At 42.9% G+C, this 23,930-nt stretch overlaps 2 protein-coding genes and 1 non-coding gene across 4 annotated transcripts; all 3 read left to right on the top strand.

The window, feature by feature from the left end:
• The first annotated feature begins 452 nt into the window (after positions 1 to 452).
• LOC453386 (cation channel sperm-associated protein 2) lies at positions 453 to 8,910 on the top strand. Its single transcript, XM_024349183.3, is given in 6 exon segments — positions 453 to 489; positions 492 to 593; positions 1,047 to 1,187; positions 1,190 to 1,216; positions 1,392 to 1,460; positions 8,626 to 8,910. Coding segments are annotated over 6 exon segments (588 nt in total). The 3' UTR covers positions 8,838 to 8,910.
• Positions 1,458 to 18,574, top strand: LOC134806979 (cation channel sperm-associated protein 2-like). 2 transcript variants are annotated; one of them, XM_063794912.1, is made up of 7 exons: positions 1,458 to 1,594; positions 12,945 to 13,102; positions 13,338 to 13,437; positions 13,754 to 13,811; positions 16,221 to 16,432; positions 16,785 to 16,949; positions 18,405 to 18,574. In XM_063794912.1, the coding sequence occupies exons 2-7, from the start codon at positions 13,001 to 13,003 to the stop codon at positions 18,434 to 18,436; spliced, it is 669 nt and encodes a 222-aa protein (XP_063650982.1). In that variant the 5' UTR covers positions 1,458 to 1,594; positions 12,945 to 13,000; the 3' UTR covers positions 18,437 to 18,574. The 2 variants fall into 2 exon arrangements, with proteins under 2 accessions (XP_063650982.1, XP_063650981.1); XM_063794911.1 differs by lacking the exon at positions 1,458 to 1,594 and adding an exon at positions 8,716 to 8,798.
• Positions 11,350 to 11,456, top strand: LOC112205803 (U6 spliceosomal RNA). Its single transcript, XR_002939885.1, has one exon. It is a non-coding gene; the product is annotated as a U6 spliceosomal RNA (small nuclear RNA).
• Positions 18,575 to 23,930: the final 5,356 nt, after the last annotated feature.

Raw genomic sequence — 23,930 nt, 5'->3', positions numbered from 1 at the left:
ACAGGCGCCCGCCACCACGCCCGGCTAATTTTTTGTATTTTTAGTAGAGACCGGGTTTCACCGTGTTAGCCAGGATGGTCTCTATCTCCTGACCTCGTGATCCGCTCGCCTCGGCATTCCAAAGTGCTGGAATTACAGGTGTGAGCCACCACGCCCGGACTTTTTTTTTTTTTTTAATGAGCTTTTAATTGGTAGTGCCGTCACAAAGTGAAGATGCCTGGCCACTTGGTCGACTGCGCAATGTCTTTACCACTCTTAGCCCCTTTTGTTTCAAAAAACCCTGAGTCTTAGTACAATGTTTGTTCTTCCCAACTGCACCTAGTTCCTAAATGTGGGTACATTAAGGAATCTTAAGGGCAAAGAGGGTGGGGAGGAGGGGACAGAAAACCTGTAATCCTTGGTGCAGCTCCAAGAATGAAATGACACTTGATGCTTACATTTTCTTAGCAGACATGGCCGCTTACCAACAAGAAGGGCAGATGCAGCTTCCCCTGATGCCATTCGTTCACTTCTCGTCGATACTTTCTCTCTCATCGAGCATTTGCAAGGCTTGAGCCAAGCTGTGCTGCGGCACACTATCAGGGAGTTACTTGGTCAGCAGTCTATTTCTTCACTAATTTAAATTTAAGACTCCTATCCACATCCTCTACATTTAAGAGTGGAAAATTCTGGGGAGGTCGGTTTAGTTGCTGGTTTACCAAACTTGATAAATCAAGGGCTTGTAAATAAAACTAAGGAGATAGAATCCACGTCTTTCACTTTTAGGCCTAGGATAGCCACTAGCCGTGGATGATACGGAACAGTTTCTGTCAAAGACTCTTAAAACTTTGAGAGTGAACCTGCTGCTTTTGTGGGCATGGACAGTGTTGGTCATAAGCAATACATTTGCTCTCACTCCAAACAGAATTCTTAGTTGCTGTGAGAAGAGAAGGACCAGCAGTAAGCCATTAGGGGGACCCATTATCTGAACAGTATCCCTGCCCCCAACCCTACCTGGTCTATTTTGTTTGTATTTATCCACTATCCCTTTTCAATTTTTGTTGTAGATCCTTCCCGCCAGAAGAAACTTATGTTGGGAGATCAACACCAGCTAGTGGGCGTCTCTATAAAGCCTCAACGTGTAGAACAGATTTCACATGCCCAGAGGCTGTTGAGCAGGCTTCATGTGCGCTGCAGTCAGAGGCCACCTCTTTGTGGGCCGGATGGGTCCTTGAGTGTATCCTTTCATGTCACTCATTTTTATCCTGGCTGTTGATCATCTGCCTAATGACTTATTTTTTGCTCCCCAAACTCCATTGTCTCATTCTCACTGCTTATGTTATTGCTCTTATTATTTCAGCTGCATAAATCAGAAAGAACTCCACTCTGTACGTTTCCTTAAGAGACAACAGGTCCTCTCTTCAAAAACTTCATCATCTTCCTGGTCTTTTTGAATACGATCGTATTGATGGTTGAAATACGTGAGAACTGACATTGTATGAAAGAGGAAGTGAGGCCAGGCGCGGCGGCTCACACGTGTAATCCTAGCACTGTGGGAGGCCGAGGCGGGCGGATTGCCGAAGCTCAGGAGTTCAAGACCAGCCTGGGCAACATGGTGAAACCCTGTCTCTACTAAAAAATACAAAAAATTAGCTGGGCGTGGTGGCATGGCCTGTAGTCCCAGCTACTCGGGAGGCTGAGGCAGGAGAATCGCTTGAACCCAGGAGGCGTAGGTTTCAGTGAGCTGAGATTGTGCCACTGCATTTCAGCCTGGGCGACAGAGTACAACTCTGTCTCAAAAAAAAAAAAAAAAAAAAAGACAAGAAAAGAAAAAGAAAAAGAGGAAGTGGGTAGGAGTAATTTTTTTTTTCTAAATTGATCATTTTACATTTTTGAATGTCATTTGAAATGTGACATTTATATTAAGGACAATTATATTAAGCCTCCTGGAGTAGAATTTATGCAACTGCTAAAATCTAGAAATATTCGCTGGGCACGGTAGCTCACACCTGTAATCTCAGCACTTTGGGAGGCCGAGGTGGTTGAATCACTTGAGGTCAGGAGTTGAAGACCAGCCTAGCCAACATGGCGAAATCCCATCTCTACTAAAAGTACAAAAAATTAGCTGGGTGTGGTGGCGGACACCTGTAATCCCAGCTACTCAGGAGGCTGTGGCAGAATAACACTTGATCCTGGGAGGCAGAGGTTGCAGTGAGCCGAAATCATGCCACTGCACCCGATCTCAAAAAAAAAAAAAAAAGAAATATTAATATTTGGAGGGCTCTCAAGCGTATACTAGATACAGAGCATCTAGACACATAAAACTAGGTGTAATATGTAGCAATGTAACAAATCCACAAAGAATTGAACTTGGGAAGACCAGTTTTATTTCTGTTGTCAGTTTAGCCTGACAATTGTTTGCATTAACCTTTTCTGTTAAAGATATTGGTACCTATCGGTGAATGATCTAACATTTACATTTTTTTTTTTTTTTTTGAGATGGAGTTTCACTCTGTCGCCCAGGCTGGAGTGCAGTGGCACGATCTCGGCTCACCACAAGCTCAGCCTCCCAGGTTCACGCCATTCTCCTGCCTCAGCCTCCGGAGTAGCTGGGACTACAGGTGCCCACCACCACGCCCAGCTAATTTTTTGTATTTTTTAGTAGAGACGGGGTTTCACCGTGTTAGCCAGGATGGTCTCAATCTCCTGACCTCGTGATCCACCCGCCTCGGCCTCCCAGAGTGCTGGGATTACAGGGGTGAGCCACTGCACCCAGCCTAACATTTACATTTTTACAAGTATATTTAGAAATATTATTCAAGTAAAAATAAGAAAGCTCACAAAGTATGGAAAGGTAGATACCACTAAGATATTAGCTGAGCCAAAAAAATTACTTAAAAGGAAATTATTCTTAAACCAATAATAAATTATATGAAACATATTCAAAACATAAGGATGTCTGCAAAATCAGTGAGCTCATTTGTTGATAATCTGAAACTGCTCAGAAATGATGAAAGGACAGTAGAACTACTCACTTGTTTCATTCTCACTGTTGTAGGGAAGTCTCCCACTTTATTTTTTAGTGAAAGAGTCTTACTTTGTTACTTAGGTTGGAGTATAGTGGTGTGATCACGGCTCGTTGCATCCTCAACCTCCAGGGCTCTATTGATCCTCCCACCTCAGCCTCCTGAGTAGCTTGGACTACAGGTGCATGCCACTACACCAAGCTAATTATGTTGATTTTTTTTTTGTAGAGACAGGGTCTCACTATGTTGTCCAGGCTGGTCTTGAACTCCTGGGCTTAAGTGATCCTCATACCTCAGCCTCCCAAAGTGCTGGGATTACAGGCATGAGTTACCACGTCCAGCCTAGGAGGAATTTTTAAGAGAAGGGCATAGTTATGAAGCTCTTGGCTGTTTATGTCACACAGATATTTTCCTCAACAGAAGTGTCCAGTGCCTGTAGCCAGTTCAGAACTCTGCCTCTAGCTCCAAGTCCCCTACAAGCTTATCTCTGGGGCCCAGGCATGGTGGCTTATGCCTGTAATCCCAGCACTTTGGGAGGCTGAGGCAGGAGGATTGCTTGAGCTCAGGAGTTTGAGACCAGTCTGGCCAATGTGGAGAAACCTCATCTCTACAAAAAATACAAAAATTAGCTAGGTGTGGTGGCACATGCCTGTAGTTCCAGCTACTCAGCAGGCTGAGGTGGGAGGATCACTTGAGCCTGGGAGGCGGAGGTTGCAGTGAGCCATCATGCAACTGAACTCCAGCCTAGGTGACAAAGTGAGACCCTGTCTCGAGAAAAATAGTCCTTTACTGCAGTCAGGTCAGAGATATTTAAATATACAACAATAATTGATGTCACGGACCCACTACAGTATACTATATACTTTGAGGTGTTTTATTTCCTCCTCGTAATGGTGAAGATTTTGAACTAAGTTACTTATAATTCCCTTTTATTGTATGATTGCTGCCATGTATTTGCCTTGCATGGCTAGGATTATAGTACTAAGCCTTGGAATGAAGTAAATAATAGTAACTATACAGGATTTCCTAGATCAGTGGTCCCCAGCCTTTTTGGCTTCAGGGACTGGTTTCTTGGAAGACAGTTTTTCCATGGATGGGGTAGGAGGGAGGTTTCAGGATGAAGCTGTTCCACCTCAGATCATCAGGCATTAGATTCTCCTAAGGGTCACGTACACGCAGTTCACAATAGGGCTCGCCCTCCTATGAGAATCTAATGCCGCAGCTGATCTGACAGGAGGTGGAGCTCAGGCAGTAATGCTCACTCACCGACCACTCACTTCCTGCTGCATGGCCGGGTTCCTAACAGACCATGGACTGGTACCAGTCCGTAGCCTGGGGCTTGGGACTCCTGCCCTAGATCTAATAGACAAATCAAAATAGAATAGCACTAACTATTCTATTTGGTAAAACAGTTAACTGAATATGAAACATGATCACTGTGCCAGAGGATAAGTAGATTGCCGGACTAGAAATTATCTGGCAAGCTCGTGGAAATTTTATCTTATTAAGCTTATTCTTGTGGTAGAAAGGGAGGAGGGATTTTGCAGAGGGAAATTATTTGTGATTAACAGATTTCTTTGAACAGACTAATTCATATGATAAACATTAAGACTTTTTTTAGGCTTAAAATTTTTTTTCCAGATCACAAAGCGATCTAAACTGTTAGGGCTTTAAAAAATCTACTTCCACAACTGGATATTGGTAATTCTGTTTTGCACTTTATTTTTTTAATTTTATTATTTTATTGTTATTATTTTTTGAGACGGAGTCTCACTCTGTCACCGAGGCTGGAGTGCAGTGGCACGATCTCGGCTCACTGCAAGCTCCGCCTCCCAGGTTCACGCCATTCTCCTGCCTCAGCCTCCCGAGTAGCTGGGACTACAGGCCCCTGCCATCACACCTGGCTAATTTTGTGTATTTTTAGTAGTGATGGGGTTTCACTGTGTTAGCCAGGATGGTCTCGATCTCCTGACCTGGTGATCCGCCCGCCTCGGCATCCCAAAGTGCTGGGATTACAGGCATGAGCCACTGTGCCTGGCCTCTGTTTTGCACTTTAAACATCAATTGGCTTATTTTTAAAATCTTGTATTTTGTTTCAAATAATGAGAAAGAAAAAATGATTTGACTCATTTGCAAGCCTTTGTCAGAAAATAACACATTGCAAGTGTAGACAATCCTTACTTAAAATTAAAAACTGAGTATATTAGGAGGCTGAGGTGGGAGGATCACTTGAGCCCAGGGGATTGAGGCAGCAGTGAGCTATGATCTCACCAGTGCACTGCAGCCTGGGTGACAGAGCAAGATTCTGTCTCAAAAATAAAATAAAACCTAAGTATAATATCATTACAATTTTTTCCCAAAGGTGGGCATATTCCTGAAGATTACAATTTTTTACATTGACTTTTAAAGTCCTAGAGAGGGTTTGATGTGCTATATAAAGTTTTTGGTCATATGAATGGAATTTATAGAATCTGATGAAGATCATCTTGAGATTAAACTTGCAGAATTATCATTCTTTTTTTTTTTTTTTTTTTTTGAGACAGAGTCTTGCTCTGTCTCCCAGGCTGGAGTGCAGAGACGCCATCTCTGCTCACTGCAAGCTCCACCCCCTGGGTTCATGCCAGTCTCCTGCCTCAGCCTCCCGAGTAGCTAGGACTACAGGCGCCCGCCACCACGCCTGGCTAATTTTTTGTATTTTTAGTAGAGACGGGGTTTCACTATGTTAGCCAGGATGGTCTCGAACTTCTGACCTCGTGATCCGCCCGCCTCGGCCTCCCAAAGAGCTGGGATTACAGGCATGAGCCACCGCGCCCAGCCAGAATTATCACTCTTAATGCTCTTCATGAAATTGTATTTCTGGCTGGGCATGTGGCTCATGCCTGTAATCCCAGCAATTTGGGAGGCCTAGTCCTGCGGATCACTTGAGGTCAGGAGTTCAAGACCAACCTGGCCAACATGGTGAAACCCCGTCTCTACTAAAAATACAAGAATCAGTGGGTATGGTGATGTGCACCTATGGTTCCAGTTACTCAGGAGGCTGAGGCAGAAGAATCGCTTGAACCCGGGAGGCGGAGTTTGTAGTGAGCTGAGATGGCAGCTGGGCAACAGATTGAGTGAGACTCCATTTCAAAAAAAAAAAGAAAGAAAGAAATTATGTTTCAACATCAGTATTCCTTGTTTCATGATGGATATAACTAGCCAAAACATTACTAAAAATATTAAAACTGTAAATGTCAAAATCTACATATCAGTTTATTGTTACAGTGTACTATTCTCCTCACCTATAGTATTGGACTCCTTGAAACCAATGTGAATTTACCTGGTATTCTGTGAGGTGACTTACTGTTGTTTTTCTAGAATAGGGAGTAGCAATAGATGACTGTTCATGGTGAACTCTACCTTGTAAAACAGAATTATGTATTTGCCTGACTTGCTTGATCAAATGGCTACTGTCTGTCACCCTGAGAAGAATATTGAAACATAGGTGTTCACTGCTACTTCACTTCACTGGCTAAGATTCTTGGGTAGACTTCACTGGGCTCCTGGTCTCTATTTCCATTAAGACTCCTTTGCCTTGCTATAGCAGCCTGAAAAATTCCAAGAATTTTAAAAAGTTATTTTTCATCTTCAGAGAGGACGCATTACTTGATGTAGAGTGGAGGCAGTCACTTTTGCACATTCTGTGCTGCTGAGGCAATTTCTGCTATTCGTTCCTCTGAACTTCCTTGGGTTTGTTTAGCTTCTATAAAATTATTCATTTTTCCAGAGAGTAAAAGTGCTACTGCTTCTATAATTTGGACTTCCCTACTTAAACTATTTTAAACTACTCAAAACTATATTCTGCTTTACAAAAGCCTTATTTTACTTCATTGCTCTGTTTGGGTTCCTGTTTTGCAAGGGCAAAAACTGAATAAAAATTATAGCATTCTATTTTCCAGCCACAAATGTGGTCCTCAGCTCTTTCTAATTATATAATCCCATGCTCCTGAGAGCTAGAATATATTGTTAAGTGAAAAAAGTTTGTATTTTATTGAATCTAAGCTGTCATCAATGGTGAAATTCACTGTTTACCAATAAGAAATAAAAATTATGCTCAATTAAACTGGGACACATCGCTGGTTGTAAAATGCATCCTCACTTTGGGAGGCCGAGGTGGGCAGATCACGAGGTCTAGAGATGGAGACCATCCTGGCCAACATGGTGAAACCCCGTCTCTACCAAAAATAATAAAATTAGCTGGGCATTGTGGCGCAGAGGCAGAGGTTGCAGTAAGCTGAGATTGCACCACTGCACTCCAGCCTGGCAACAGAGCGAGATTCCATCTCAAAAGATAAAAAAAAAAAAAAGCATCCTAATTTCATGGATGTTAAAATGTGAAATATTGTCCATCTTAGAGAAATGTGCATGAAAGAAAAACTTACGGAAGAAGTACAGAGCCTAAATAAGCATAGGAGTGCTGGGTGCAGTGGCTCATGCCTATAACCCCAGCACTTTGGGAGACCAAGGCGGGAGGATTGCTTGAGCCCAGGAGTTTGAGGCCAACCTGGGCAGCATAGGGAGACCCCATCTCTACAAGTAATTTAAAGAAAAAATTAGCTGGGCATGGTGACATGTGCCTGTGGTCCCAGTTACCCAGAGGCTCTTGAGCCCGGAAGATCCAGGCTTCCACGAACTATGGTTATGCCACCGCACTCCTCCAGCCTGGGTGACAGAGTGAGACTCTGTCTCAAAACAAGCATAGGAATAAGTATAGTGTAACCCCATTGGTTTTTAGAAGGGGCCAACCTCTGTAAAATTCTAGGGATGATTGAAGTATGGTTCTGTTCTTTTTGTCTGGATCCAGTTCAGCATCAGGATGAATTTAAAGCCAGAGCACCACAATGTTGATTTCTATTTAGCTCTTAAGCCATTTTAATTTCAGTGTTTTTTTTTCTAGAGCATGGCATACATCCATTAATTGTATAAAAGAGATGAAGAAGGTTGAAAGAGAAAGGCAATGAATTAAGGAATAGCAATTGGTAAATAATAAGGTTCTAGAGAGGAAGTATGCATTCAATTTGCTTTGCAGAACAAAACCAATTTTAGGCAGGGAAGAAAGGAAAAGTTTTAAAAGAAAGCTAACAGAACCAAGTGATTTATTGTTATAATTCGATATACCCTAATGATTGTGGCTTGTTTCTACATTCGTTATAAAGTAGTTCAGATACCATGGCCCTGTATTTTCATTCTGTTCTCAAGACCCATTGCTTTCTTGTGAACTTTGGGACTGAGATAACAGTACAGTAGATGGGGGTGGGGGGTTGGAGGTAGGGGTAATTAAAGAGAGTAGTCTCTTAGTAGCTGTGTGAGCCCCAGAGTGGATCGCAAGTGACTTGTAGCTGGGCAGACATAACTATATGAACAGATTGGTTGTGGCTGTGTTTTATGGTCAATTCTGTCCTTCCCTGTATTTCACAGGTTGAAGCAACAGTGTTAAGAAGAGAAACTCTTAACTCTTAACACAGTGTGAAGAAAAATGGAACCGTAGTGGGCAAAACTGTGGTTTATAAGTGTGTTCATTCTCCATCATTCGGTTTCCAGCTTCCTTAACTTTTATTCCTCCTTTGCTGTATCCTCACAGAATTGCTGGAATCCACAAATACCAAACTATGGCCATTGAAGCTGACCTTGGAGGTGGCAGCTTGGTTTATCTTGCTTATTTTCATCCTGGAGATCCTTCTTAAGTGGCTATCCAACTTTTCTGTTTTCTGGAAGAGTGCCTGGAATGTCTTTGACTTTGTTGTTACCATGTTGGTAAGGATAGAGATCCTGAGGGTTCGTTTAGTGGGATGAAGAATGTACCTAGGTGAATCGAAAGAACAAGAAAAGTTAACATGATAATAGGAAGAAACAAAAATTTACTTAACTTCTTTCTTTTGACTTTTTTTCCTAAAACTAAACATCAATCATTGCAGGAGTTGTTGATATTAGGAGCAAAGTAGACTAACTACAACATCAATGCCAACAAGAGCATCTGCCGGTTACTGAGCACTTACTAAGTGCCAAGCACTATTTTAAGTGTTTTCCTTACATTATCTCATTTATGCTCCACAACAACCCAATTAAATAACCATGAATTTTATCCCCCTTTTTATATCTGAACAAGTTGAAGTATAGTGTTTAAGCAACTTAATATAGAAAGGCTGAATAGTAAGCACTTCTCAGAGAATGCTATTCAAAGGATAACGCCCAGGGGACAATGAAGAGGATAAGATGAAGAAGGTGCAATTCTGCCTGGGTGCCTTGGGGTGTATTTTACTTATAACCTGTGTGTTTTCCACAGTCCCTGCTTCCCGAGGTTGTGGTATTGGTAGGGGTAACAGGCCAATCGGTGTGGCTTCAGCTTCTGAGGATCTGCCGGGTGCTGAGGTCTCTCAAACTCCTTGCACAATTCCGTCAAATTCGAGTTATTATTTTGGTCCTGGTCAGGGCCCTCAAGGTGATTTGACTGTTGCAAGCTAAAGCAGGGGGCAAGGTAGATAAATGTGAGGGCTTAACATAGAATATGAAACAAATTGGCCGGGTGCGGTGGCTCACGCCTGTAATCCCAGCACTTTGGGAGGCCGAGGGGGATGGGTCATGAGGTCAGGAGTTCGAGACCAGCCTGACCAACATGGTGAAACCCTGTCTCTACTAAAAATACAAAAAAAAAAAAAAAAAATTGCCGGGCTTGGTGGTGTGTGCCTGTAATCCCAGCTACTCAGGAGGCTGAGGCAGAAGAATCACTTGAACCCGGGAGGCGGAAGTTGCAGTGAGCCGAGACTGCGCCACTGCACTCCAGCCTAGGCGACAGAGTGAAACTCCGTTTAAAAAAAAAAAAAAAGAATATGAAACAAATCTGGATGGGTCAAAGAAGGCAATGAAACGTCCTGTGAAATGTTATTGGATGAGAAGGGGCTGGGGACAGGTGCCATGGTTCAGAGATGACTGGGTTCAGCAGTGCAAGAGAGGGTTTGGTGGGAGATTGCCAGGTGGGCTTGACTGGGCTGTTGGTGGAGATCAGCCTAGTCTGGCCCACATCTGACTTGAGGTTATGGCCTCTAGAGCATGACTTTCCTCTTGATGTTGCTGCTCATCTTCTACATTTTTGTTGTGACTGGTGTCTACGTCTTCTCAGAGTACACCCATTTACCTCGTCAGGACCTGGAGTATCATGTGTTCTCGTAAGCAGAGCTGGGGGACAGCTGAGTGAGGGGAGAAAATTTGGCTAAGAGACCAGGAAGCTTGTCCAAAGTATAGTAATATAAAAAGTACAGTCTATTCCAAGAAACTGAAATAGAACACAATAGGGAGAGGGAAAGAGAAAGCAAAAGAACAGTGAATGGTATTAGCTCTGATCTTGAGGTTAGGGCAGCTAGTTCCATGTTTATTCTGGGTTTTGCAAATTCAAACCACACTGTCATCAGGCATCTTTAAATAGCGGTACACTCCAGTGGTTGAGCTTGGTTTCTGTGACTCAGTTACGTCTTTTGAAAACTGGGGGCCAGGCGCAGTGGCTCACCCCTGAAATCCCAGCACTTTGGGAGGCTGAGGCGGGTGGATCATGAGGTCAAGGGATCGAGACCATCATGGCCAACATGGTGAAAACCCATCTCTACCAAAAATACAAAAATTAGCCAGGCGTGGTGGCTTGCACCTGTAGTCCCAGCTACTCGGGAGGCTGAGGCAGGAGAATTGCTTGAATCTGGTTGGCAGAGATTGCAGTGAGCCAAGATCATGCCACTGTACTCCAGCCTGGCAACAGAGCGAGACTCCATCTCAAAAAAAAAAGAAAAGAAAAAGAAAAGAAAAATGGAAATAGGCTGGGCATGGTGGCTTACGCCTGTAATCCCAGCACTTTGAGAAGCCAAGGCGGGTGGATCACCTGAGGTCAGGAGTTTGAGACCAGCCTGGCCAACATGGTGAAACCCTGTCTCCACTAAAAATACAAAATTAGCTGGGCATGGTGGTGGGTGCCTGTAATCCCAGCTACTCGGGAGGCTGAGACAGGAGAATCACTTGAACTAGGGAGGCGGAGATTGCAGTGAGCTGAGATTGAGCCACTGCACTCCAGCCTGGGCTACAAAGAGTGAAATTCTGTCTAAAAAAAAAAGAAAGGTGGGGGGAATAATAGCAGTGCTACTTCATAAGAGTGTGGGGTTAAATGTGGTAATGCATTTAAGCACTTAGCACAGTATGTAACACGTTATAAGTGATCAATTAATGTTACTATGATTCTCAAATATGATCACTGGTTTTATCCCAATCTCTACATATTACACATGCACACTCCTATTCCTGATCTCTGTCTAGAAAACACTAATCAGTGCTCACTTCGGCAGCACATGTACTAAAATTGGAACGATATAGAGAAGATTAGCATGGCCCTTGTGCAAGGATGAAACACAAATTTATGAAGTGTTACATATTTTTTAAATATTAACAAAACCTCACTAATCAGTGTTTTCTAGAAGAAAATCAGCTTGAATTTAGAGTAGAGAATCCTGCTTATGAATTATAATTAAATCTCGTCAGCGCCTCTCAGGACTCTGTTAGACTCCAACAGATAGTTTTGTAAGAGTATTGAGTTAGGAAAGTCCTAGAATTTATCCTATACAAGCTCTGATGTTTTCAATAAATTGTGTATGGGGAACTAAAAAGAAAGGTAGGAAAATTTAGATACCTTCCCGGAAACTTTTTACTTTTTTAGCAATTTTTAAATATTATTAATTTTATAATTTGTATATATTCATTATTTAGGATCACATATGTTTATGTAACATACCCATTTACTTGCATATCATTTCATACCAGCAAACTAATAGGAATAATTTTTTGGATGATCTTCTATTTTGCTAAATTTGCTAATTTTGCTAAATTTTGCTAAATTTACGAGTGATCTTCTATTAAGTGGAGTCCATAGAGCAGTGGAGAATAAAATTAGAAAAAACGGCCGGGCATGGTGGCTCACATCTGTAATCCCAGCACCTTGGGAGGTGGAGGCAGGCAGATAGATCACTTGAGGTCAGGAGTTCAAGACCAGCCTGGCCAACATGGTGAAACCCTGTCTCTACTAAAAATATGAAATATGAAAATTAGCTGGGCATGGTGGTGCACACCTGTAATCTCAACTACTCGGGAGGCTGAGTCAAGACAATCACTTGAGCCTGGGGGGCAGAGGTTGAAGTGAGCTGAGATCACGCCACTCCAGCTTGGATGATAGAGTGAGACTCTGTCTCAAAAAAAGAAAAAAAAATTAGAAAACTATCTAGTTGGTGATGCATTCATCTTTAAAAAATTGATCTTTAAAAATTCATTCATCTTTAAAAAATTCAGTCAATACCTATTTATTATTTATTATACCCCAGGACTAATGGAGTAGTGAGAGGTAGTCACAGATTATTCATGATAAAGGAGAATTTAGGCTGGGTGTGGTAGCTCACGCCTATAATCCTAGCATTTTGGGAGGCTGAGACTGGTGGATCACCTTAGGTCAGGAGTTCGAGACCAGCCTGGCCAACATGACAAAAGTTTAGTAGAGATGGCTCTACTAAAAATACACAAATTAGCTGGGCGTGGTGGTGCGTGCCTGTAATCCCAGCTCCTTGCGGGGCTGAGACGAGAATCTCTTGAACCCATGAGGTGGAGGTTGCAGTGAGCTGAGATCGTGCCACTACACTCCAGCCTGGGCAACAGAGCGAGACTCTGTCTCAAAAAAAATTAAATTAAATTAAATTAAATTAAATTAAAATAAAACAACTTCAAACAAGAATGATTAGCTAAAAACAGTATGGTAGAAAAGGAGCCAAAATCAGAACAAACTACAAAGAAATGCTTTATGTTTCTTTGAAAGTAGGAATGATACCATTTTTGAAAGGTTTAGGTCTCTGCTTCTGTCTATGCGCATGCCTTTTTCTTTAGGGACCTCCCGAATTCCCTGGTAACAGTGTTCATTCTCTTCACCTTGGATCATTGGTATGCACTGCTTCAGGACGTCTGGAAGGTGCCTGAAGTCAGTCGCATCTTCAGCAGCATCTATTTCATCCTTTGGTTGTTGCTTGGCTCCATTATCTTTCGAGGTATCATAGTAGCCATGATGGGTAAGCATAGAGGAGGTGAAACTTGTTTGGGAAGGGTGGTTGGGAAAAAGTTATTCTGAAAGCTGGGATTGGTGGCTTATGGGTATAAAGAACCTAGTGTAGCAGGAAGGCCTGGGTTCTGGATTGGATATTTCACTTGGATTCTCCCCACCCAAGCCCTCTTCCCAAGTCTAGTCATTACCATCTCTCAGCTCCTAATGGCCCTTTGGGGCAGTCATTAACTTTCAGAATATCAGGAAAGAGCTGCATGAGGAGATGGCAAGTCGGGAGGTTCAGCTCAAAGCTGATATGTTCAAGCGGCAGATCATCCAGAGGTCTGCTTCTCCCTTTTCAACCCCAGCTTTCCTTCTCAAGGGTTTCCTGAGCTCATTTCTTGTTTCTGCTCCTTGACCCCACTTTTCCCTTTGTGACAGTAGATTTGCCCCCAAGGATAAGAATTCTCCAGCTCTAGAATATTGCCTGATTCTTCATCCCCTGTGGGGAGTCCTCCATTTTTTTCACCCCTTGACTACAGTTTGTTCTCCCCAATTAGTTTTCTTCACTTTCTGATATGAACTCTTTTTTTCTTACCACACTTTTGCTTGAATATAACTGTCTTTGCTCTTTTTTCTTTTTTTTTTTGCTTTGCAGGAGAAAAAAACATGTCACGTGAGGCACTGAGGTCAAGCCACAGCAAAATAGATGCCAGGTTAGGAGTATGTATGTGAACTGGGATAGAAACACATGAAGGAGGAGAGGGTGGAAAACTAAAGATGAAGATTGGCTTTGAGAGATAATTCATTCATTTAATAACTGCATATTGTAGTAGGTTGACTAGTGGCACCCGAAATAATATGTCCATGTCCTTGCTCCCTGGAACCTGTGAATGTGACCTTATTTGGAAAAAAAAAAAGATCCTAAGTTAAGGATCTTGAGATGAGATCATCCTAGATTATCCAGGTAGGTCCTAAATCCAATGGCTTATAAGAGTTGAAAGAGGAGAAGACACAGAGAATAGGAGAAGGCGATGTGAAGACGGAGATAGAGGTTAGGGTTAATGCCGCCACAAGCCAAGGGAAGCTGAGGAATGCCAGGCAGCTGCCAGAAGGTAGAAGAGGCAAGGAACTTCTCCCCTAAAGCCTCCAGAGGGAATATGGCCCTGCCAACACCTTCATTTCAGACTCTAGCCTCTAGAATTGTGACGGAATATATTTCTGTCATTTTAAGCTACCAAGTTTATAGTAATTTGTTATGGCAGCCACAGGACACTAATACAAATACCTTCCATGAAACAGATATGATTCTAGACCCCAAGTGTTTAGCAGTGGACAAAAAAAGCAGAAGCAGAAGTAAACTCATTCACTCATTAACAAATAATTACTGGGTGGATGTGGTGGCTTACACTTGTAATCCCAACACTTTGAGAGGTGAAGGCAAGAGGATTGCTTGAAGTTCAAACCAGAAGTTCAAGGCTGCATTGAGACATGATTGCACCACTATACTCCAGCCTGGGCAACAGAGCAAGATCCCATCTCAAAAATTTAGCAGGGTGGGCGTGGGCACTCATGCCTATAATACCAGCATTTTGGAAAACAGGTGGGCAGATGACTTGAGCTCAGGAGTTCAAGACTAAACTAGGTAATATGGCAAAATCCTGTCTCTGCGAACAAAAATTAGCTGGATGTGGTGGTGTGTTCCTATGGTCCCAGCTACTTAGGAGGCTGAGGTGGGAGGACTGCTTGAGCTGAGAGGTTGAGGCTGTGGTGAGCCGTGATTGTGCCACTGCTCTGCAGCCTGGGTGACAGAGCAAGACCCTGTCTCAAAAAAACGAACAAAAAACAATAAAGAACAAATAATTATTGAATACTTAGTAGGTGCTTGGGATGTTATCAGTGAACAAAATAGACAATAATGCCTGCTTCATGGAGCTTACATATTAGTAGTGGTAAAGAGATAATAAGCAGTGAATATATTAAGTAATCTGTTAAAATATGATAAGCATTATGGGAAAGTTAAAAGTAGAACAGGTTAAGGGAGATTGGGAGTAGAAGGTGGGATTGCAGATGGGTTGTAGTTTTTTTTTTTGAGACAGAGTCTTGCTCCGTCACCAGGCTGGAGTGCAGTGGCACGATATCGGCTCACTGCAACCTCTGCCTCCTGGGTTCAAGCAATTCTCCTGCCTCAGCCTCCCAAGTAGCTGGGACTACAGGTGCCTGCCACCATGCCTGGCTAATTTATTTGTTTATTTTTTTGTATTTTAGTAGAGACGAGGTTTCACCATGTTGCCCAGGCTGGTCTCAAATTCCTGAGCTCAGGCACTCCACCCGCCTCAGCCTCCAAAAGTGTTAGGATTACAGGCGTGAGCTATCGTGCCCAGCCGCAGATGGGTTGTAGTTTTAAACAGGGTAGTCGCGGTGACCTCATTGAAAAGGTAATGTGAGCAAAGACTCGAAGGAGGTAAAGGGATTACCATGTGGATATCTGTAAGAAGAGTGTTAATAGGCAGATGAAACAGCTAGTGCACAGCTCCTAAGCTGGATGCATGCTTGGTGTGTTTGAGAAACAGCAAAGAGGCCATTGTGACTGGAGTAGAGTGAGCAGGGGGAAGAGTGCTGGGAAATGAAGTCAGAGAGAGAATGGTGACCTGATCCTGTAGGGTTATGGGTGCCATTGTAGGGACTTTGAAATGGCAAGCAGAACAGAGGGGTGGCATGAAGTGACTTACGTTTAAGAAGGATTACTCTGGTTGCTGTGTTGATAGAAGAACAAGGGAAGGAGCAGAGAGATCAGCTGGGAGGCTATGCTGCTGCCCAGGCAAGAAATGATGACAGCTTAGGCCAGAGTGGTGGCAGTGAGTTAGTGAGAAAAGATATATTTCGAAGGTAGAGTCAGCAGGATTTCTTGATGGACTGGATATGGGAGGGAAGAGAAGAGTTAAGGATGACACATGAATGATTGAAGTTGGAAGTGCCTGAGTTTAGAGTTTGGGAGTAGTTTGGCCCTCATTGTCTTATGCCCCAGCTTTAGGGGGTGGCCAGGGGTAGAACCAGAATAATGAGTGGACTAGTCATATCTTGTAAATGTTTGTGAAGCCATACATTTCTCCTTTCTGTTCAAGAGGAGCTAGTCAACAAAGGGAAAGTTTGGACTTATCAGAAGTGTCTGAAGTAGAGTCTAATTATGGTGCCACTGAAGAGGATTTAATAACATCTGCATCAAAAACAGAAGAGACCTTGTCAAAAAAGAGAGAGTACCAGTCTTCCTCCTGTGTCTCCTCCACATCCTCTTCCTATTCTTCCTCTTCTGAATCCAGATTTTCTGAATCTATTGGTGAGCCGAAGAACTATAATAATGAGTTTTTTCCATTTGAATTCAGACTCCTCTTTAAGACATCTTAGTCTTAACAGGAGCTCTCCTACTATATCTCCTTTCCAATTTTCTGGTCTTAATTACTTTCTTTTTGCTTCTTAATTTCCCCTGTACTTCTTCTTCACTTTGGGTAAGTGTGGCCGTGGCCTCTTTGCTCATTGTAAAAAGTGGTTTCTTGCTGATGAACCCTTTCCCTCCTTGCTTCCTGTTACCTCTTTCTACTCCACCTTTCCACCCACACCATAGGATTTACCAGCTCTTACCCAGCTTTTACAAATCTAGACATGCTTTTCTGAAGCATTCCTCCCTATAGGTCATTTGGACTGGGAAACTCTTGTGCACGAGAATCTGCCCAGGCTAATGGAAATGGATCAGGATGACTGTGTTTGGCCCAGAGACTCACTCTTCCAATATTTTGAGTTGCTAGAAAAGCTTCAGTATAACCTAGAGGAGCATAAGAAGTTACAAGAGTTTGCAGGTATGGAGTTAGGGCAGTCATGGGGACCATGGGAATATATATATAGCATTTATAGCTGTGGAGAAGGAGGAGGGTGTCCACTATTCTGGCATTTCAGCTTCTCAATTTCTGCCTACACCTAAAATAGGCAAATTCTTGGTTTGGTATGTCATATTCTGGGAATGTGTCCCAGTTTTCTCTAACTGAGAGAGAATCTAGAAACTCTGCTTCTGTAGCAGGGGACACCCAAATCCTATGAGGTATGAGAGCTTATTTCCCAAGAAGAGAAAGTCTAATCCCAGTTGTTGGGAATTAGGACAAGGTAGGCTCTTGCTTGATTTGGGCAGCCCACCAGTTTCTGCACGTTTGTTCTCTCTGAAGATTGCATTTCAGACTTGAGCAGCAGGGCCTAAGCCTCAAGCTGGAGAGCTATGGGGGATCAGACAATGAGCAGGATGCCCACAAGTGCTCACTGTCTTAACTCCCTAAAGAGGTTTATGAATTCTAAACTTCTGCTTGTATCTGCCCCTTCTAGTGTCAGCCTCTATAAAGATAAATACGTGACTTAAATAGTAGAGTTTGATGTAAACTGAGAACTATCCAAATTTATTTTTCCTAAATTTCATTACTCTATGACTAATTTGGATTAATACAATTTCCCTCTAAAAGGAAAAAAAAAGGCTGGGCACGGTGGCTCATGCCTGTAATCCCAGCACTTTGGGAGGCTGAGGTGGGCAGATCACGAGGTCAGGAGATCAGGATCATCCTGGCCAACATGGTGAGACCCTGTCTCTACTAAAATACAAAAAATCAGCCGGGCCTGGTGGCACATGCCTGTAGTCCCAGCTACTCGGGAGGCTGAGGCATGAGAATTGCTTGAACCTGGAAGGAGGAGGTTGCAGTGAGTGGAGATCACGACACTGAACTCCAGCCTGGCAACAGAACGAGACTCTGTCTCAAAACAAAGCAAAAACAGAACAGTTAAGGGCAGATTTTTACAATTTAATATGTGTTATCTGGGGTTTCCCCCTCATATCTAGTTGAAATCAACTCAGTGTGAAAATAAGAAATTAGAGAGGAGGACTGTGTATTTGTGTGTGGTGGGCACAGGTGGGCAACAAGAGGAATTTATAACATTGGAACACAGAATTTAGGGCAAGATGTGAAAGACAGGCTTTGCTTACTTCACAATGTTGCCTAAATTTAATCCTGTTCCTTCTAGTCATTCTTAGCCCTGCCTTCCCACTTATTCTCCAGGGAGGACAGGGTGAAAAGGAGGAAAATGCAGCAAGGTAGTTTCTTTAATCCTGATAAACGTGTCTATGGCAAAGAGTACACAGAATCATAAGGCTTAATTAAAAGATTAATAAAGACTTTTGTGGGAACCTAGAACCCAGAAAAGCAAGGTCTTCACCAAACATTTATATATGTAGAATATTCTTAGCTCTCCAGCCTCACAATCTGTTTCCTTTGCAGTGCAGGCACTGATGAACTTGGAAGACAAGTAAAGCAATGGATGGCTTCAATATCCTTGGGCCCAGCAAAAGATAATGAAGGGAATTGTTGGAAATAGAGAATTGAAAATATAAACATTCAGATAGAACAATGTCTGTTCATTAAAATTAAAAAGTATAAGTGTCTACGCCGGGTGCGGTGGCTCACGCCTGTAATCCCAGCACTTTGGGACACTGAGGCGGATAGATCACCTGAGGTCGGGAGTTCAAGACCAGCCTGGCCAGCATGGTGAAACCCTGTCTCTACTAAAAAATACAAAAAAAAAAAAATTTAGCCGGGTGTGGTGGCAGATGCCTGTAATCCCAGCTACTCTAGAGCCTGAGGCAGGAGAATCACTTGAACCTGGGAGACAGAGGTTGCAGTGAGCCAAGATCGCACCACTGCACTCCAGCCTGGGCAACAGAGTGAGACTCGGTCTCAAAAAAATATATATATATATATATATATATTTTATATATATATATATTTTATATATATATATATTTTATATATATATATATATGTGTGTGTGTGTGTCTAATAGATGCTGCTAGTAGCTGCTCAGTAGTCTGCCTCTGGGATAAGGGATATTGAAAGGCATAAAGTCAAGCAAAAGAGTTAGTTCAAGCTGAGTGTGATGATGTGTGCCCCTAGTCCCAGCTATGAGCTGAGGCAGAATTGTTTGAGGCCAGGAGTTGGAGGCTGCAGCAAGCTAGGATCATACCACTGCATTCCAGCCTGGGCAACATAGCAAGACCCTATCTCTAAAAAAGAACAAAACAAGTTAGCTCAGATGCCAGCGGAGTCTGTGCTCCTTAGCTTTCTACCCTTTCCACAGCTCCTGAATCTGACTCATTTCTTGACTTTATCATTATAGCTTCCACCCTTCCTGCAACCTCTACTGCCTGATTAGAGTCTGTGCTCCTTAGCTTTCTACCCTTTCCACAGCTCCTGAATCTGACTCATTTCTTGACTTTATCATTATAGCTTCCACCCTTCCTGCAACCTCTACTGCCTGATTAGAGTCCTAATTTTACCCTCTCCCTCCCTGATGCATAGGTAAAGGCCTCTCTGTGGAGTAAGGAGATCTTCAGAGCTGTTAGTGTAACTAATTGAGAAGTATTGTTTCCATTGCGTGTTCTACTCATGTTGCTTCTCTTGTGAACCATTAACTTTAATTGGATATTATTTTTACCTGTTTCTGGACCAAAAGTCTCTTTATTTCATTTTGCCATTGCTCAGGGCAGTGTTCAAATCAGTAAGTGTTGTACAGGTTTTTAGTGTTAGAAGGGATTTCAGAGTTAATCTATCTCCCATCAAAGCAAGAACACCTTTTAGAACATCACTGAAAGGAGGATTATCCAGGTAATGCTTAATGTTTCTAGTTATTTGGGATTTATTATCTAGAAGGGATCCCATTCCATCGTTAGAAGACTTAAGTCTTTAGACATGTTTATTATTAAAAATTATATCACTTATTGAGTGTTTAACATGTATGAGGATATTTATATATTTAGTATATATATACTGTATATAGAGTATGCATATTTCATAAAATAATCATATATGGAAGATAGCATCACATTTTTAGAGATCAGAAAACTAAGGCCTAAAGAAATTAAGTAAGTTAAGTAGCTTGCCCAAGAGCATATACCAAGTAAGAGGTAGAGCTAAGGTTCTAACTCAGGTTAAAAATTCTGAGTTGAGAAAAAAATCAGTTGAAACCATTTAAACAATAAAATAGCTTACTGGAGACTGGAAAATTCAAAGGCAGTATAGCTTCAGGATTGATTTAATGTAAAAATTCACTGTTGTTAGATCTGTGGTTTTGTTTCTCTGGAATTTTCCTGTCTGCGCTCTCCTCCATGTGTTCTTGTTATTCTCAGACTGGCTTCACTTGGGTAGCCAGATAATTTTCTGAAGCGCCTAGGCTTGCATACCTATTTCCCCATATGCCGGGGAAGAGAGCCAGTGACTCCTTTCTCAGTCAATGAACAAAATTTTTGAGCTTTGGGTCACAATAATGGTTATTCTTGGAGTGAAGATACTGATGGGGAGGAAGCATGAAGCATCTGGAGTGCTATAGATATGTTCCATATCTTGATCTGCATGGTGGTTACACAGGTATATATAGATGTAAAAATTCAACAAAATGTACACTTAAAATTTGGGCATTAACTGTATGTAAGTCAACCTCCACTCCTCTAAAGATATCCTGACCACCACTCTGATTGGACCAAGAAGTTAGGTCATATGCTTACGTCTGAACAAATTGTTGAGGTAAGGTGGTGGATGTGATGAAATCACTAATTAAGGCTTTCTCCTGAACTGGAGGTAAGGTCAGTAACACCCAACCTTAAGTAAGGGCTGCTACCCAAGTGGGGAAGAGATGGAAGGGGGCAATAGGGTGGTAATTATAAAGTCCTCACCTAAGAGTATGTCTGGCAAAAAGGTCAAGATGGGGAAAAGGCAAACGAATTGAATGTCCAGAATAAACAAATCTATGAAGACAGAAAGTAGATTAGTGGTTTCTTGGGGGTTGGGGAGGGAGGAATTGAGACTGACAGATGATAGGTATAGGGTTTATTTGGCAGGTGATGGAAATGTTCTGGAATTAGATAGCCTTGAATAGTTCAACAATATAATATATTTAAAAACACTGAATTGGGCCAGGTGTGGTGACTCATGCTTGTAATCCCAGCAGTTTGGGAGACCGAGTCGGGTGGATCACCTTAGGTCAGGAGTTCGAGACCAGCCTGGCCAACATGGTGAAACCCCATCTCTACTAAAAATACAAAATTAGCTGGGCGTGGTGGTGGGTGCCTGTAATCCCAGCTACTTGGGAGGCTGAGGCAGGAGAATTGCTTGAACCCAGGAGATGGAGGTTGCAGTGAGCCGAGAGCGCACCATTGCACTCCAGCCTGGTCAACGAGCGAAACTCCGTCTCAAAAAAAAAAAAAAAAAGAGCTGGACTGGCGCATCATCCATTGAACTTGTCAATCAGAATACAATAAACATCATAAAACAGAATAAGGAAGCATTATATCATAAATCTTACATATATTATCCACAAAGGAGATGCTCTTGAATAGTTTTGCTCAAAGTGTGGCCTGAAGATGAGCAGAATTGGCTTCATCTGGTCATTTGTTAGAAGTGTAGAATCTCTCACTAGCACGAGACTAAAAAATAATTAAAAAAATAAGTATAGAGGCCGGGCATGGTGGCTCACGCCTGTAATCCCAGCACTTTGGGAGGCAGAGGTGGGTGGATCACGAGGTCAGGAGTTCCAGACCAGCCTGACCAACATGGTGAAACCCTGTCCCTACTAAAAATACAAAAATCAGCCGGGCGTGGTAGCACACACCTGTAATCCCAGCTACTCAGGAGGCTGAGGCAGGAGCATTGCTTGAACCCGGGAGGTGGAGGTTGCAGTAAGCTGAGATCACACCACTGAACTCCAACCAAAAAAAAGGAAAAAGAATCTCAGGCCCCATCCCCCAGGCCTATTGAATCAGGTGATGTAGCTGCACATAAAAGATTCAGAACAGCCGGGTGTGGTGGCTCACGCCTGTAATCCCGGCACTTTGGGAGGCCGAGGCAGGTGAATCATGAGGTCGGGAGTTCAAGACCAGCCTGGCCAACATGGTGAAACCCTGTCTCTAGTAAAACTACAAAAATTAGCTGGGGGCGGTGTAAGGCACCTGTAATCCCAGCTACTCAGGAGGGTGAGGCAGGAAAATAGCTTGAACCTGGCTGGCAGAGGTTGCAAAAAAAAAAAGATTCATAAGGCACTGCTTCATAGGTATTTGATGAATATTCCCTCCTTCCCTTTTCCCCCAAAACACTACACAGATATACCCTCTTGACTTTTTCTTTTCTTCCCTTTTCTTTTTTCTTTTCTTCCTTTTTTCCCTCCCTCCCTCCTTTCCTTCCTTCCTTCTTTCCTTCCTTTCTTCCTTTCTCCCTTTCTCCCTTCCTTCCTTCCCTCTCCCTCTCTCCCCTGCCCCTTCTCTCTTTCTTTCTTTTTCCCACACCGAGCTGGCTGTGCAGGAGACTGGAGTTTTACTATTATTACTCAAATTAGTCTCTTCTGACGTTTTTGAGACGGAGTATCACTCTGTCGCCCAAGCTGCAGTGCAGTGGCACAATCTCTGCTCATTACAACCTCCGCCTCCTGGGTTTAAGCGATTCTCGTGCCTCAGCCTCCCAAGTAACTGGGACTACAGTCACACGCCACCACACCTGGCTAATTTTTGTATTTTTAGTAGAGATGGGTTTTTTGCCATGTTGGCCAGGCTGGTCTTAAACTCCTGGCCTCAAGTAATCCGCCGCTCCTTTGCCTCCCGAAGTGCTGTGATTACAGGCGTGAGCCACCGTGCCTGGCCTGAATGAAGCTTTTCTAGCATACATTTTCTCTATAAGGCACTTTACAGCCTTCTTGCTCTTAAGAACACCACACAACACTTTGGCATTAAGCTTAAGAGCCATTTTAAAAGGTGAAATCACCAACAGCCCCAAAACACAAAAAGTGCATCACTAGATAGACCTCAAAAAAGACACTGGCTGGGCGCGGTGGCTCACGCCTGTAATCCCAGCACTTTGGGACGCCAAGGTGGGCGGATCACGAGGTCAGGAGATTGAGACCATCCTGGCCAACATGGTAAAACCCCATCTCTACTAAAAATACAAAAAATAGCTGGGGGTGGTGGCACATGCCTGTAATCCCAGCTACTCGGGAGGCTGAGGGAGGAGAATCACTTAAACCAGGGGGTCGGAGGTTGCAGTGAGCTGAGATCGCCACTGCACTCCAGTCTGGTGACACAGCAAGACTCCGTCTCAAAAAAAAAAAAAAAAAAAGACACTAATATTTATACCATGAGAGCTGCAACAAGAAGGCAGAGCACTGCCTTGTTCCACCTCAGCTGGGAACGTGTATATCAGGTGACTCCAACTTGTCACCTCTCAATACAAGTCTGTGAATGACCTCAATAGCACTGTAAGTATTGATTTTGGGTTACAAACATTTAGTGACTAGGCAAATCCACAAATACAGAACTCACAAATGACAAAGACTGACTGTAAATGCTGTGGTAATTTGGAGCCTCGGGCTATTTTGACCTTGTGACACTGCCATCTCAACATGTGGTTTCTAGGTTGCCTCAACAGGGAAGAGATTGTTGGAGGCTCATTTGCTAGCTCTTAAATTCTTTGGTCAACCACAGTCCATTGAACAGAACTAATCACCTGAGCCCAGCTAACTGCAAGAGATCTGGGAAATGTGAGAAACACCTAGATATCTAGTAAGCAATAAATATTTCAGTTACCAAAGCCAGACTAAAAAAAGAGAAAAATAATTGTACTTTACAAAGGGAGGCATCTGGCTGGGCATGGTGGCTCATGCCTGTAATCCAAGCACTTGGGAAGCCGAAGTAAGTGAATTGCCTGAGCCCAGGAGTTTGAGACCAGCCTGGGCAACATGGGGAAACCCTGTCTCTACTAAAAACACAA

This window comes from Pan troglodytes, chromosome 16 (assembly GCF_028858775.2).
Source record: "Pan troglodytes isolate AG18354 chromosome 16, NHGRI_mPanTro3-v2.0_pri, whole genome shotgun sequence".
In the NCBI taxonomy this organism is placed as follows: domain Eukaryota; kingdom Metazoa; phylum Chordata; class Mammalia; order Primates; family Hominidae; genus Pan; species Pan troglodytes.
Note: the sequence above shows the minus strand (reverse complement) of the source record. Positions and strands in the feature narration are given on the sequence as shown.

Bases quoted from the DNA above. Each gene is read 5' to 3' on its own strand.
- LOC134806979 (XM_063794912.1), top strand. From the start codon at position 13,001: ATGCACTGCTTCAGGACGTCTGGAAGGTGCCTGAAGTCAGTCGCATCT. The intron at 13,438-13,753 runs GTCTGCTTCTCC...TTTGCTTTGCAG, and splicing joins AAGCGGCAGATCATCCAGAG to GAGAAAAAAACATGTCACGT. The intron at 16,950-18,404 runs GTATGGAGTTAG...TTTCCTTTGCAG, and splicing joins GAAGTTACAAGAGTTTGCAG to TGCAGGCACTGATGAACTTG.